Source organism: Myotis brandtii, unplaced genomic scaffold (assembly GCF_000412655.1).
Source record: "Myotis brandtii unplaced genomic scaffold, ASM41265v1 scaffold165, whole genome shotgun sequence".
Classification (NCBI taxonomy): Eukaryota; Metazoa; Chordata; class Mammalia; order Chiroptera; family Vespertilionidae; genus Myotis; species Myotis brandtii.
The window spans coordinates 7980986-7993851 of NW_005356042.1; the positions used below are offsets into that span (position 1 = coordinate 7980986).

At 51.5% G+C, this 12866-nt stretch overlaps 1 protein-coding gene across 1 annotated transcript in view; it reads left to right on the top strand.

The window, feature by feature from the left end:
* The first annotated feature begins 285 nt into the window (after positions 1 to 285).
* KCNG4 (potassium channel, voltage gated modifier subfamily G, member 4) overlaps positions 286 to 12866 on the top strand; it is a 20071-nt gene continuing 7490 nt past the window's right edge. The window contains exons 1-2 of the mRNA XM_005862556.2: positions 286 to 813; positions 2500 to 3262. Coding sequence (XP_005862618.2) covers positions 617 to 813; positions 2500 to 3262 — 960 coding nt within the window. The 5' untranslated portion in view covers positions 286 to 616. The remainder of the gene's footprint in view (positions 814 to 2499; positions 3263 to 12866) is intronic.

The window sequence follows — 12866 nt, forward strand, 5'->3', positions numbered from 1 at the left end:
GCCAGGGATACAGGTGTATGTGATTCCAGGCTCACACCTCTTCCCCGTCCATCATGCATCCTCCTGAACTCCCAGCGGTGCGAGGCTGGGCTTCTCTGAACCTGTCCCAGACCTGGGCTGGGTCAAAGCAGCAAAAAGTTCCTCCTGCAGCTTCTAGCTGAGCACCTGCCCATCATTGGAATTCCCCCCCCCACCCCCCGTAAGGAACCTCCAAGTGCCAGGGACAGGTAGCCGCAGATGCCTCGGCCCAAAGTTGTCCTCTGCTCCTTCCGAGTTATGCTCCTCCTTGGAGGGGAGGGAGGACAGCTCTCCTAGCTTTCCAGGCGGTTGGCAGAGCAGCGGCTGCTGCTGCTCCAGCCTGCTGCCTGGCTGATGGAGAGATTATTCTAAGCCCTTCCCATTCTCCACCCCCGCCCCTTGCAGGACCACACTGGCTGTCCGGTGGGACCCGGAGTGCAGAGCCCGCAGCTGAAGCAGGACAGCTGGACCAGCTCCCCCACAGCATGAACCCCTCAGACTTTTACCTCTCCTGGGGAGAGGGGCTTCTGTGTCCTCTTAAAACCCCCACCCCACGCCCCCAGGGTTGTTCTGCAGCTGCTGGAGAGAAAGATGCAGAATGAACGGACTTCGGGTTTCTGGAAGAGACAAGGGAAGAAGGTTGGAAACTAACTCTGCCAGAAACTGCCGTGTTTGGGATTTTCTTTTCTTTCCCTTCATTTCCACCCTGAGCCTGTCTCTTCCCGGGACATCGAGACATGGGCTCCTCTTGCTGGACAGAGAAACAGCTGGGAGCCGGCTCCTTGAGACAGGAGGGTGAGTTAAACTTTGGGGGAAGAAGTTATTGTTTGCTGCAGGGGTGGGCGTTGATGGGACATTGAAACATCCTTGGCCAAAGTGCTGCTCGAGTGACCACCTTTCCCTGGCTCTGGAAGGAGCTCTGTGTGCCAGCTGCTTCGGGGGGCAGTGGATTGCAAAGTTGGGGTTGTGCCGTAAATGCAGAAAGTGCAGTTTTGGGGGGTTCTAGAAAGAGCCCCAGGTTGAGAGACAGAGTCCTGGGTTGGGTTTGGATTCATCGTGTGACCTTGGGTGAGTCACCTCAGCTCTCTGGGTCCTGGTTTTTGCAACAGGAAAAGGAAAAGACTTGGGAAGGGCTCCCCGGATTCCAGAATGCTCTTCTCTCTGCAGGCTGCTCGTCTTCCTCTGGCCATACGTTGTAAAGGAAGTAATGCATGCAGAGTAACCTAATGTGGTGTGGGGAGCACGTGTGAAGTGCATAGGCTGTGATTCAACTCTTCGCTGCCTGCCGGCATCCAACTGGCTCTGAAATGGAGAGGAACTTTTATTTCCATTCAGCGGCCGAGTGTTTCTCGTGATTGGAGTGCATCTTGGAATGTAAGGCTATAGATGCAATAAACGCATAGGGAATGGTTGCAGGATGCTGAGAATCACGATGATGGGGGTGATTTTATAAAGGCGTGGGCTAAATCTAAAACTCTGTTCTAACTCAGGTGCCCCACATAGGTCTGAAGTGGAGAGCGCATTAGGGGCCCCCTCATTTTGCAGATGACAAGACCGAGGCCCAGAGAGGGGGAGTCACTGGCTCAAGGTCACACAACAAGAGTAGCTGAGACAAGCACCCAACATACATGGAGGAGCACCATCATGGAGTGTACAGGCCTCCAAATGAGAAGGCAGACGAGACGGATAAGGTGACATTGTAGAGCTTCTCCTGAGAGTCAGATGCCACGTTAACCGTGGTCACATTCCTTCTCCCATACCCTCTGTGCCTCTGTTTCTTCATATGTAAAATGGAAATATTAATGCTGACCTCATGGGGTTGTTGAGATGAGTTAATATAGGGAAGCATGTGCAAGGTGCCTGGCTTGTCAGAAGCATCTAGAATTGTTCTTAATATACACTTCCTGTATATTACTGCATGTAACCCTCATCGTGCCCCCTGAGGTGGGCACTCAAACTCCCCTGGCTGCATGGAGGAAGCCACGGGCTTAAAGTGGCTGCGTAGTCCACCTGTGGTGGCAGTCCATAAGGGGTCAGAACCTGACAGTGAACTTGAGAACCTCTTACACGCTTCAGCTCTATTTTTACCCACTGTACCTTGCAAAGCTGATACAAGTTTTGTCATGGAATGAATGATGCTAAGATCAGAGAGGTTAAGGTACCTGCCCAGCACCACACAGCCTAGAAGTGGCACAGTTCTGACTTGTCCAGCTCAGGACCCAGTCCGTGTAATGTGTCTTCCAGGGAGATTTTTCTGAGAGATAAATATATGCTTCCCCAGGAAGGGATGGCATTGTCTCCTTTGTTCACTGAAAGATCCCAAGTGAACCCAATACATCTGTGTTAGATGGAAGATGAAAAGCATGAGAAATGCAGATGCCGTGGCAGGAAAGTAAGCATGAGAAAATGTCTGCAACAACCAGGACTCTGCCTCCTGGCTGATTTCTCTCGCTTTTTTGTTCTTGCCCCTCTGGGTGCCAGGACATCTACAGCGATGCCCATCACTTCCAGAGTCAGGGGCCTGCAGCCCCAACACCATCACTCCAGCTCCTGCAGCCCTTTGAGTCAGCTCTTGCCGGGCTCCGTGGAGCCGCCGTCCATCAAGGGCCTTTACTACCGCAGGGCCCGGAAGGTGGGCGCGCTGGACGCCTCCCCCACGGCGGACCTGAAGAAGGAGATCCTGGTGAACGTGGGGGGCAGGAGGTACGTGCTCCCCTGGAGCACGCTGGACGAGTTTCCCCTGAGCCGCCTGAGCAAGCTCAAGTTCTGCCGGAATCAGGAGGAGATCGCGCAGCTCTGCGACGACTACGACGAGGACAACCAGGAGTTCTTCTTCGACAGGAGCCCCAGTGCCTTCGGGATGATCGTGAGCTTCCTGGCGGCCGGCAAGCTGGCCCTCCTGCGGGAGATGTGCGTGCTGTCCTTCCAGGAGGAGCTGACCTACTGGGGCATCGAGGAGGAGCACCTGGAGAAGTGCTGCCTGCGGAAGCTGCTGAAGAAGCTGGAGGAGCTGGCGGAGCTGCGCAGGGAGGAGTCCCTGCAGCGCGAGCAGGAGGCGTGCGGCCCGGCCGCGGACACCTCGCGCTGCGGGCTCTGCATGAACTGGCTGCGGGAGATGGTGGAAAACCCGCAGTCGGGGCTGCCCGGGAAGGTCTTTGCTTGTCTGTCCATCCTCTTCGTGGCCACCACCGCGGTCAGCCTGTGTGTCAGCACCATGCCCGACATGAGGGCGGAGGAGGACAAGGTGAGTGGCTTCTGAGCGGGGTCCGTTTCTCCTTCAGGCACGGTGCCCACGACCCACGAGACTTAGGGCTCGTGAAAGCTTTTTAATGTCTCTGAAAATAAGGGGGAAATGAATATTATCATGGACATATTCATTTTCAGACCAGCGCGGTTGTAAAGGAGAATCTTTAATGTATTTTTTGGAGGAAGAGGCCCACGGAGGCCAAAGTACCTTGGGCCACGAAGTCATGAGGTGGCCCTGCTTCTGATAGTGAACCCTGGACATTGGCAAAGCCACCCCTGTTCTCACGGCTCCTGACTCTGTGACCACTAGCAAACTGCTTCATTTCTCTCAGCCTCAGGTTCCTTCTCCGTAAAATGGGTAACATTTCTGTGAAGTTTTACACATTCAAGGCTCTCATGGATTTATTGAGCCGCTATTCTGTGCCATGCACTATGCCAGGCCACACACCCCTGCCTCCTTGAGCCATCATTCAGTGGGCATCCCAACTGCATTTTCAGGTGAAAAAACTGAGGCACAGGGCACGTAGCTGGCTCAAAGTTGCAGAGTAAATATGCCAATGGTGGTAAGAAGCAGTTTTCCTGCTTCTTACTTCACTCCCGAGCTCTCAGTCATTCTTACTGAGTGGGGAACTGGGAAACAAGCTAACTTTTGTGTCTGTCCCAGGAGGCCAGAGCAAAACAATGTTCTTGCCTACTCCTGCACTCTCTTTCCAGGAGCTATGGGGATTCCAAGCCCCCCAGGAGGTCAGATGGTCTGAGAAATGAGATAAGAATCTAACATGTTGTTGGGAAGGTATTGGAGAGCTTCAAACTGAGACCTGGGTTGATTCCTAATTTAAAATGTTGCTCCCGCCCAGCTCTATACTCCTCCATGGCTCCCCATCACCCTAACTTACAGAGCTTACATGATAGTAGATGGAGGGAGCCCATAAAGGAAACACATACATAGACAGTGCAGCCTATATATGACTCATAACTATTGTTAGTCGGTGTAAGTTCCCTTCCCTTAAAGATATATTCCATGGCAATATGGTAGGATCAGAGAACTTTCCAGATAGAAAGGACTTAGATGGCGAACTAGCCGGTCCCTCACACTGAGTAGGCTCTCAGCAATTATTTGTTTAATAAAATGTATCTTATCCAACTTATACATGTTTAGTCCCAAAGAAAACCAACCAAAACGTTCGACTTTCTAACAGCTCCCCCTCCCCCCAATCGTAGGCATTTTTTCATTCTTCAGCACGATATCATGTGATTTAAGATCCTGCCCGTTCACAGGAATATTTACACGTGGACACTGCAGTGAGAAAATTAGGACACGATAACTGGCCTTTGTCCCCCATTCCCAGAGGGTGCCCTTGATCCCAGTAGCTGAGGAAGGGCCCTGGATTTCCACCAGCCTGTTCCTCTTAGGGGGTGCCAGGGGCCAGGATTTAGACAGTGCAGGGGGACAAGGTCTTTTCAAAGCCAGCTGCTTTGAAAATTACCCAGGCTATGAACCCAAGCTGAGTTTAATGGAAACTCGGAAAATCAAACGAGAGGTGGGCGAGAGGCCGCAGAAGCAGGCAGCCCCAAGTCCGAGCGGAGCGATCGGGCTGCCATTTCTGCTCCTGGTAAGAGGGTGTCACCTTGGGAGCCACCTTTCTGTGTGCTGCCCCAAGAGAGGCTGGGAGGTGCGGCCCTCAAAATAAGTGTGCCTGTTTCCCTGTTTTGATTACAACAATTCAGAGCCGGAACGCTGAGGACAGGGCTCTTAGGTTCCTACATTTACATAAAAAGATGATGTTCTCTCCCTGCCACACGTTCCTGGTTTTTCATTTCTGCCCCCAAGGATGTCAGTCTGAACGCAGCAATTCAGTGAACCGACTGCCAGTGCTGGCCATGCTGGCAGGCTGCTCCTAGGGCAGTGATGGCGAACCTTTTGAGCTCGGCGTGTCAGCATTTTGAAAAACCCTAACTTAACTCTGGTGCCGTATCACATATAGAATTTTTTTGATATTTACAACCATAGTAAAACAAAGACTTATATTTTTGATATTTATTTTATATATTTAAATGCCATTTAACAAAAAAAAATCGACCAAAAAAATGAGTTCGTGTGTTACCTCTGACACATGTGTCATAGGTTCACCATCACTGTCCTAGGGACAGGCTGTGCAGGGAGGCACGGGGCCCCAGCGGCTCCCAGGGGCCCCAGCACCGCCCGCTCAGATGAATTAATGCCACCTGACTATGACCCACAGAACCGCCCCCCATCAGACTCGAAAAGTATAATGCTGGGTTGGATGGAGAGTTAGAGACACCCGAAGAAAGCAGTCTTCCTTTTCCCTTCTCTTCTAACTTCTCCCAGCAACATCCCTTAGAGCAGTGGTTCTCAACCTTCTGGCCCTTTAAATACAGTTCCTCATGTTGTGGTGACCCCCAACCATAAAATTATTTTCGTTGCTACTTCATAACTGTAATGTTGCTACTGTTATGAATCGTAATGTAAATATCTGATAGGCAGGATGGTCTTAGGCGACCCCTGTGAAAGGGTCGTTCGACCGCCAAAGGGGTCACGACCCACAGGTTGAGAACCGCTGCCTTAGAGAAAACTTAGCAGTTGGGGTAAAAGGTCTGTGCCCCAAATTGCAAATGGAGGAGGGAGGAGGCAGTATAAACGGAAAGGACCAAGCCAAGTGCCTAAGCACCTCTGGAAGCATTCAGACCTTGCTGGGTTCCCCCCGGGAGCTCATCTCTGAAGGGATGAAAGAACGATGCTTATTAGTCACCCCTCATGAGGCTGGCGTTTGACAGAACAAACTGAGTCCTTGCGGCAGCTTTGGAAAGTGGATACGTGGCTGCCCCCATTTTACAGGTGAGGAAACAGGCTCAGGGAAGTTTGGTCACTTTCTTAAGGTCACAGTTTGTGGCAGAACTGGACTTGCATCACCTCCACTTGGCTCTAAAACCGGCTTCCAACGCTGGGCCGCTCTGCCTGTAGTCCCCAGCCCTCTACCCCACCCCCACCACACCCCAGCCCTTGGCAACCACTAATCTGCTTTCTGTCTCCATGGATTTCCCTATTCCAGACATTTCATTTACACAGAATCAATGTAATTTGTGGCCTTTTGTCTCTGGCTTCACTCACTTAGCATAACATGTAGCATGTCAGTACCTCACTCCTTTTTGTAGCTGAATAATACTTCACTGTTACGTCACGATTTGCTTGTCCTTCCATTTGGTGATGAGTGCTGCAGCTTCCCAGGTTCTTCCCTTCCCTCTGCCCATGACCTCTGCAAAGACTGTCAACTCTGCCATTCACTGAGCGCCCTTCCACGTGGCCTCAGCCCTCGCCGCCAGGCAGGTCTGCTGGTCAGAGCACTTTCCCTCCCTCTGGGGGAGCTGAAGGTCACTGTCAGCTGCAGCCGAACACTCGTTCCTCCTCTCTCGACCTCTTTCTTCCTCTTTGCTGTTGCTGAGACATCCCAACAGCTGCAGACAGAGAGGACCTCATCATGCAAAGGAGCCGGGTCTCTGTGTTGCTAGTCCTGGGTTCACATCCCAGCTCGGCCGCGACCTGGCTCTGCCCTTGGATGAGTCCCTCTGTTTCCTCACCTATCAGAGTGGCTAACGGTAACAGCTACTTAGAGCAGCGGTTCTCAACCTGTGGGTCGCGACCCCTTTGGGGGTCAAACGACACTTTCACAGGGGTCTCCTAAGACCATCAGAAAACACATATATAATTACATATTGTTTTTGTGATTAATCACTATGCTTTAATTATGTTCAATTTGTAACAATGAAAATACATCCTGCATATCAGATATTTACATTACGATTCATAACAGTAGCAAAATTACAGTTATGAAGTAGCAACGAAAATAATTTTATGGTTTGGGGTCACCACAACATGAGGAACTGTATTAAAGGGTCACGGCATTAGGAAGGTTGAGAACCACTGACTTAGAGGGTGGTGGTAGGATTGAACTATCCTATTTTTCATGTGCTGGCACAGAGCGAACCCCACTGTTTTTGCCCACCGTTTGGGACTCAGCTCACACCCCTTCCACCTGCTCATCTGCTTTGCTCATCAACTTCTCTCCCAGCTCCATGGAGCCCAAATGGTGGCGGCAAAGTCAGCGGCCAGTTGACTCAAATATCTTTTGTTTCCAGTGCCCGTCGCCATCCTTCATGCAATCGTAGATCTTCCCTGAGGGCCTACTCTGTGCTGGGGACACAGTGTGCTGGGGACGCAGTGGTGACAGGCACAAACCTGCTCTCTACCTGCCTGGCAGCCTTTGCTCATTTCTCCTCCCACCTTGGATTCCGCTCCTGTCCCTGAGGTTTGCGTGGTGCACACACCGGATCGCAGCTGTGCTCGGTGCCCTGGGTCCCAGATCCCAGGTGGGGCTTAGGGTGGGGCCCCCTCACATCCTGTGCTGTGGCTCAGGCCTCTTGCTAAGGTGCAGGGCCGGGGAAGGAGGCACAGAGATGTTTTAAAAGACCAGGTGGAACTACTGGGGACCCAGTGAACCTGCAGCAGGCTGCCCAGAGGCACGGGTGGGGGAAATCACAGGCAGAGGGAGGGAGAGAGGGAGGGAGGGAGGCCGGAGCTGCTGGTGGAGCTGTGGGACCAGCACTGAGCTGAAGAGGAGTGAGAAGTGGCCGAATCTGGCCACGTTCCCAAGGGCAGCTGCGAGACTGCTGCAGGGTCAGCGAGGGCCGGTTCTGGAGGTTCCTTCTGGGAGGGATTCTGGGCCCAGTTCGTGACCTTGGAGCCTCCCCCTCACCCTCTGTCTCTCACAGCAATGCCTGCCAGTTCCAGTGGGAATATGGCCAGTGCCCTCCTCCTGTGGGTGCAGCTCGACTTTGGGGCTGCAATGCCTACCTCCCGCCTTTTAATAAAAAGCCTCGCGCTGGAGCCCGCTTCTCCTCCCCAGCTCCATAGCAACTGCTGCTCTCTGTCTTCTCCCGTTTCCTGGACGGGGCCCACCTTCCCCAAGTCTGTAGTTGACGCTGCTGCTCCTGCCTAGTCATGCTCTCCCCTCGGTGCCCAGTTCCCAGTCCCCATCCGCTTAGCTCCACGCACTCCCAGAGCCCCTTCCCAGGGCTGGGGAGTGGGGGCAGCTGGGAGGAGGGAATACAGGGGATGGGGAGGACCTGGGGAGGGGGGTTTTGGCTCGAGGCAAAGGGAGAGTAAGAAGAGCATTCTGGAAGGCTTGGAAAGGAGGCAAGAGATGGCAAAGAGGAAGGGGGAAGCCAGGGAGAGGAATGAATCAGCACAGCCAGGCCCAGAAAAGTGTCCGAGGAATCAGCCCAGACTTGAGGCCCCAGGGGCCAGAGGCAAAAGGGGGGCGGTGATCACGGGCAGGAGGGAGGGAGGTCTGAGCTGCGGATGGAGCTGTGGTACCAGCACTGAGCTAAAGAGGAGGTGGGAACTGCCTGAATCGGCCATGCTCCCCAGGGGAGCTGGCAGGCATCACTGTGAGAGGCAGAGGGCGAGGGGAAAGCTACAAGGTCAAGAATTCAGCTGAGTCCCTCCAAGATGGAACTTCTAGAACCGGCCCTCACTGATCCTGTGGCAGTCGGCCGGGCAGCCTGCCCAGATGGGCCTCAGGGACAGTGGCTTTGCCCTCAGAAAGCCCTGCCCACCCTCTGACCCCGGAGTTCTTCAGCGCAGCTCAGCTCTGGAGCCAAGAAATCGGGGCAAGGCCGAGGGACCCCTGCCTGCTGCCTCCTCACCCAGGACTGACCCTGCTTTCTTTTTTATTAAGTTAAATTTACATCCTATAATAGTCATCCCTTTAAAGTGCAATCAGTGGGTTTTAGTATACAGTTGTGCAATCATCACCACTATCTCATTTCAGAACATTTTCATCATCCCAAAAAGGAACTCTGCAGGCAACCAGCTATTCCCCATCCTCCCACCCCCCAGGCCCCGGCAACCACAAACATACTTTCTGTCTCCATGGATTTGCCTTTTCTGGACATTTCCTATGAATAGAACCATACAACCAATATCTAGCCTTTTGTGTCTGGCCTCTTACACTGAGCATGAGGGTTTCAAGGTTCATCCAAGTTAAAGCATGATCAGCACTTCGTCCTTTTTTATGGCTGAATAATATTCCATTGCATGGATTACACCAAATGTGGTTTATTCATTCTTCAGTTGATGGGCCTTTAGGTTGTTTCCACTTTGGGGTTGTTATGAATAATGCTGCTATGGATGTTCAGGTACAAGTTTTGGTGTGGATGCCTCTTTTCAATTCCTCCCAGTATATACCTAGGCGTGGAATGGCTGGGCCAGATAGCAAATGCATGCTTAACCTTTTGAGGAACCACCAGTCTGTTTTCCACAGCAGCTGTACCATTTTACCTTCCCACCAGCAATGTTTGGGGTTCTACTTTCTCCATCCTCTCCGATACTTGTTATATTTTGTCTTTAGAATCCTAGCCATCCTACTGAGTGTGGAATGGTAAGTGCCTCATTGTAGTTTTGATTTCTGACCCAGTTTGGGGTTTTTAAAACTTTTCATGATGGGAAATTTTAGGCATTTGCAAAGTAAACAGAATAATATAATGCACCCAAGTATCCATAACTCAGCTTCCACAATTGTCCACATCTGCTATTCTTTTTTTTTTTAATGTTTTTATTGATTTCAGAAAGAGGAAGGGAGAGGGAAAGAGAGAAACATCAATGATGAGAGAGAATCATTGATTGGCTGCCTCTGCACGCCCCCTACTGGGGACCATGCCAGCAACCTGGGCATGGGGCCTGACTGGGAATCTAACTGACCTCCTGGTTCATAAGTTGATGTTCAGCCACTGAGCCACACTGACCAGCAACACATCTCCATTCTTGTTCTCCTTCTCTCCATCCCCTCCCTACTCCCAGTTGCTTACTATCATTCATGTTATTATTTTACAGTTTTATAAGTAAAATGTATATGCATTAAAAAGCACAATGTATTTAGCTGTACAACTTAACAATTGAATGGCCCCATCACCCCAGAAAATTCTCTCATGTTCCTTCACAGTCAATCGCTACCCACCCAGAGGCAGCTACTGTTTGGGTGATGTTGGCCACCCTAGATGAGTTTTGCCTGTCCTTGAACTTCACATAAATGGAGATATACATCTGGCTTGTCTTGCCCTACATCCTGTCTGTGAGATTCGCCCACGTGGTAGCATCGCTCACACCTCCAGCCTTCTCAGGCTGACTCACGTTCTCCTTCACTCACGTTCTCCTTCAGAGCACACCTCACTCCTGCTGGTGGCAAGACCCCCCAAGAAGGTGACCACCCATTTTGGTTTGCCCAGGACTGAGCGGGTTCTGGTGACCTGGGACTTTCCGCACTCAAATCCAGAAAGTTCTGGGCAATCCAGGATGAGTTGTTCGCCTCATCTCCAAAAGACAACCAGAGCCCTGGCCGGTGTGGCTCAGTTGGTTGGGTGTCGTCCCATACACTGAAAGGTTGCCAGTTCCATTCCTGGTCAGGGCATATGCCTGGGTTTCAGGCTCAATCCCCGGAGGCAGCCAATTGATGTTTTGCTCTCACATCGATGTTTCTCTCTCTCTCCCTCTCCCTCCCTTTCTAAAAATCAATTAAATATTTATTGTAAAAACACACACACACACACACACACAACACCCACAATGGAAACTTCCTCAGAGAGAAAAAGTAACTTTTTTTCCCTTTCTGTCTATTTTTCTTCAAATATTGACCGGCCTGGGAATAATTTCCTGAGCTGGAGCCCCACAAATCCCTGCTGCCCCTCCGCTGGCTGCTAACTGGGCATTTCTCTGGGACCAGGGCTGGGAGGTTGGTTTAAGGATGCAGAGCAGAGCCGCAATGCAGGGGGTGACTGGGCAGAGCGAGCGCTTGCTGCAGTGCGGGGAGGTGGCCAGCACGGCAGGGCCAGGCCGCAGGGAGGAAGTGGCTGGTGCGTGCCCTGAATAGCCAAACGCCAGCACCAGGGGCAGAGAGAGGACCCACGGAGCCTTCTCAGAGTCACCTTCCTGAGCTTTGGGTCACTGGCCTGGAACACTTAGTTATTGCCAGCTGCCGCGGGCTCTTCAGCCAGAAGGAAAAATCCCAGACTGTCAGCGACGGAAGAGGCCTTGTAGGGAGAATCTGGCCCAGAGTCTGAAAAACATCCAGGTGCCTCTGAGTCAACAGCGGGTTTTGCCAAAATTCAGATTCCTGGACCCCAACCCAGGGTTTTGCTTTTGTGATGGGGCCCTAAGAACCTGCATTTGTAATGTATTTAGCTGTACAACTTAACAATTTGTAAATACAAAGCACCCTGGGGGATTCTGATGCAGGGCGTTCTAATTCAGCTTTGATAAATACTGATTCTGTTCCAACCTCTTCATTGGAAACTGGAGCACAGAGAGGGACAGTGACTGCTGTTTGGTCACACAGCAAATTTGTAGCAGGATTGCCGAATCAGGATCCTCAACTCCTGTGCCCTCCAGGATCCTAAAGAAACTGGGCAGTCATGGCAAAGCCCTCCCAATATGGTGGAGAATGTCCTCAGGTTCCCGCAGAATCCAGCAACAGGAGGAGGATATGGTTACCTTCAACTGACCAGGCAGGCTATGTCTGTGCCCAGTCACTCATCTCATAAAGATAGTATCGTGTGTCTGCAGGTGCCACAGCCTGCTACCTGCTTTACACGCATCATTTCCATTCATCACAACTTCTGGGGCAGAGAACTGCAAGTTCAGAGGGACTAAATGACATGCCGGAGTAAGCGGAAGTGAGGGATTTGAACCTGGTCACAGACACTCTGGATCCCACACCCTCAACAGCATTCCCACCACCTCCCACCCCTTCGGTAGACCAGACACAAGTCAAGAGAAAGTTGCCGAGCCTTGGACAGGCAGACAAAGATCAGAACAGACCAGCCTGTTTTTCTTTCTCCAGCGGCCAGACATAAAGGACATTTCAATTTAGTATTCCTGTGGGCCCAGGCACTGGAAATAATTTCTTTTTCCACTTCAGAGCTTTTTAATCCAAAGAAAACTGTGGTTGTCAACATTTTGCTTTTCACTCAGGCAGCTGGCTTTGTCATTCATTTACTCATCCATCATAAATATATATAATTTAGAGTCAGGTTCTCAACTCTGGCTTCACATTAGAATCGTCTGTGGGGCTACTGGAAAATTCTACTGCTCAGGCTCGAACCTAGACCAAGTACAGAATCTCTGAGGTCCCAGCCCAGACGTCAGGATTCTTTTCAAAGCTCCCCAGGTATTCTGCTCTGCAGCCCAGGTTAGGAACCACTGCGCGGGACCAAATTTAATGTGCATACAAATCACTTCGGGGTCTTGTTAAAACGCAGATTCTGACTCCTCAGGGATAGAGACGGGCCCAAGATTCTGTGTTTCTAACGAGCTCCCAGGGGAGGGGATGTTTCTGGTTGGAGGACCACACTTTGAGTAGCAGAGGGGCTGGTGGGACTCTGTTAGAAGCCAAAGGTAGGGAGTGTGAATGGCACAACAATGAATCCACAACAGCCCCCACCTAGCTGGGATCTCGGACCTAGACAATTGTGTGAACAGTTGCAATCCATGTCACCAGGGCCGTTCTAGGGACGTGGGAGCCCTCTCTGCC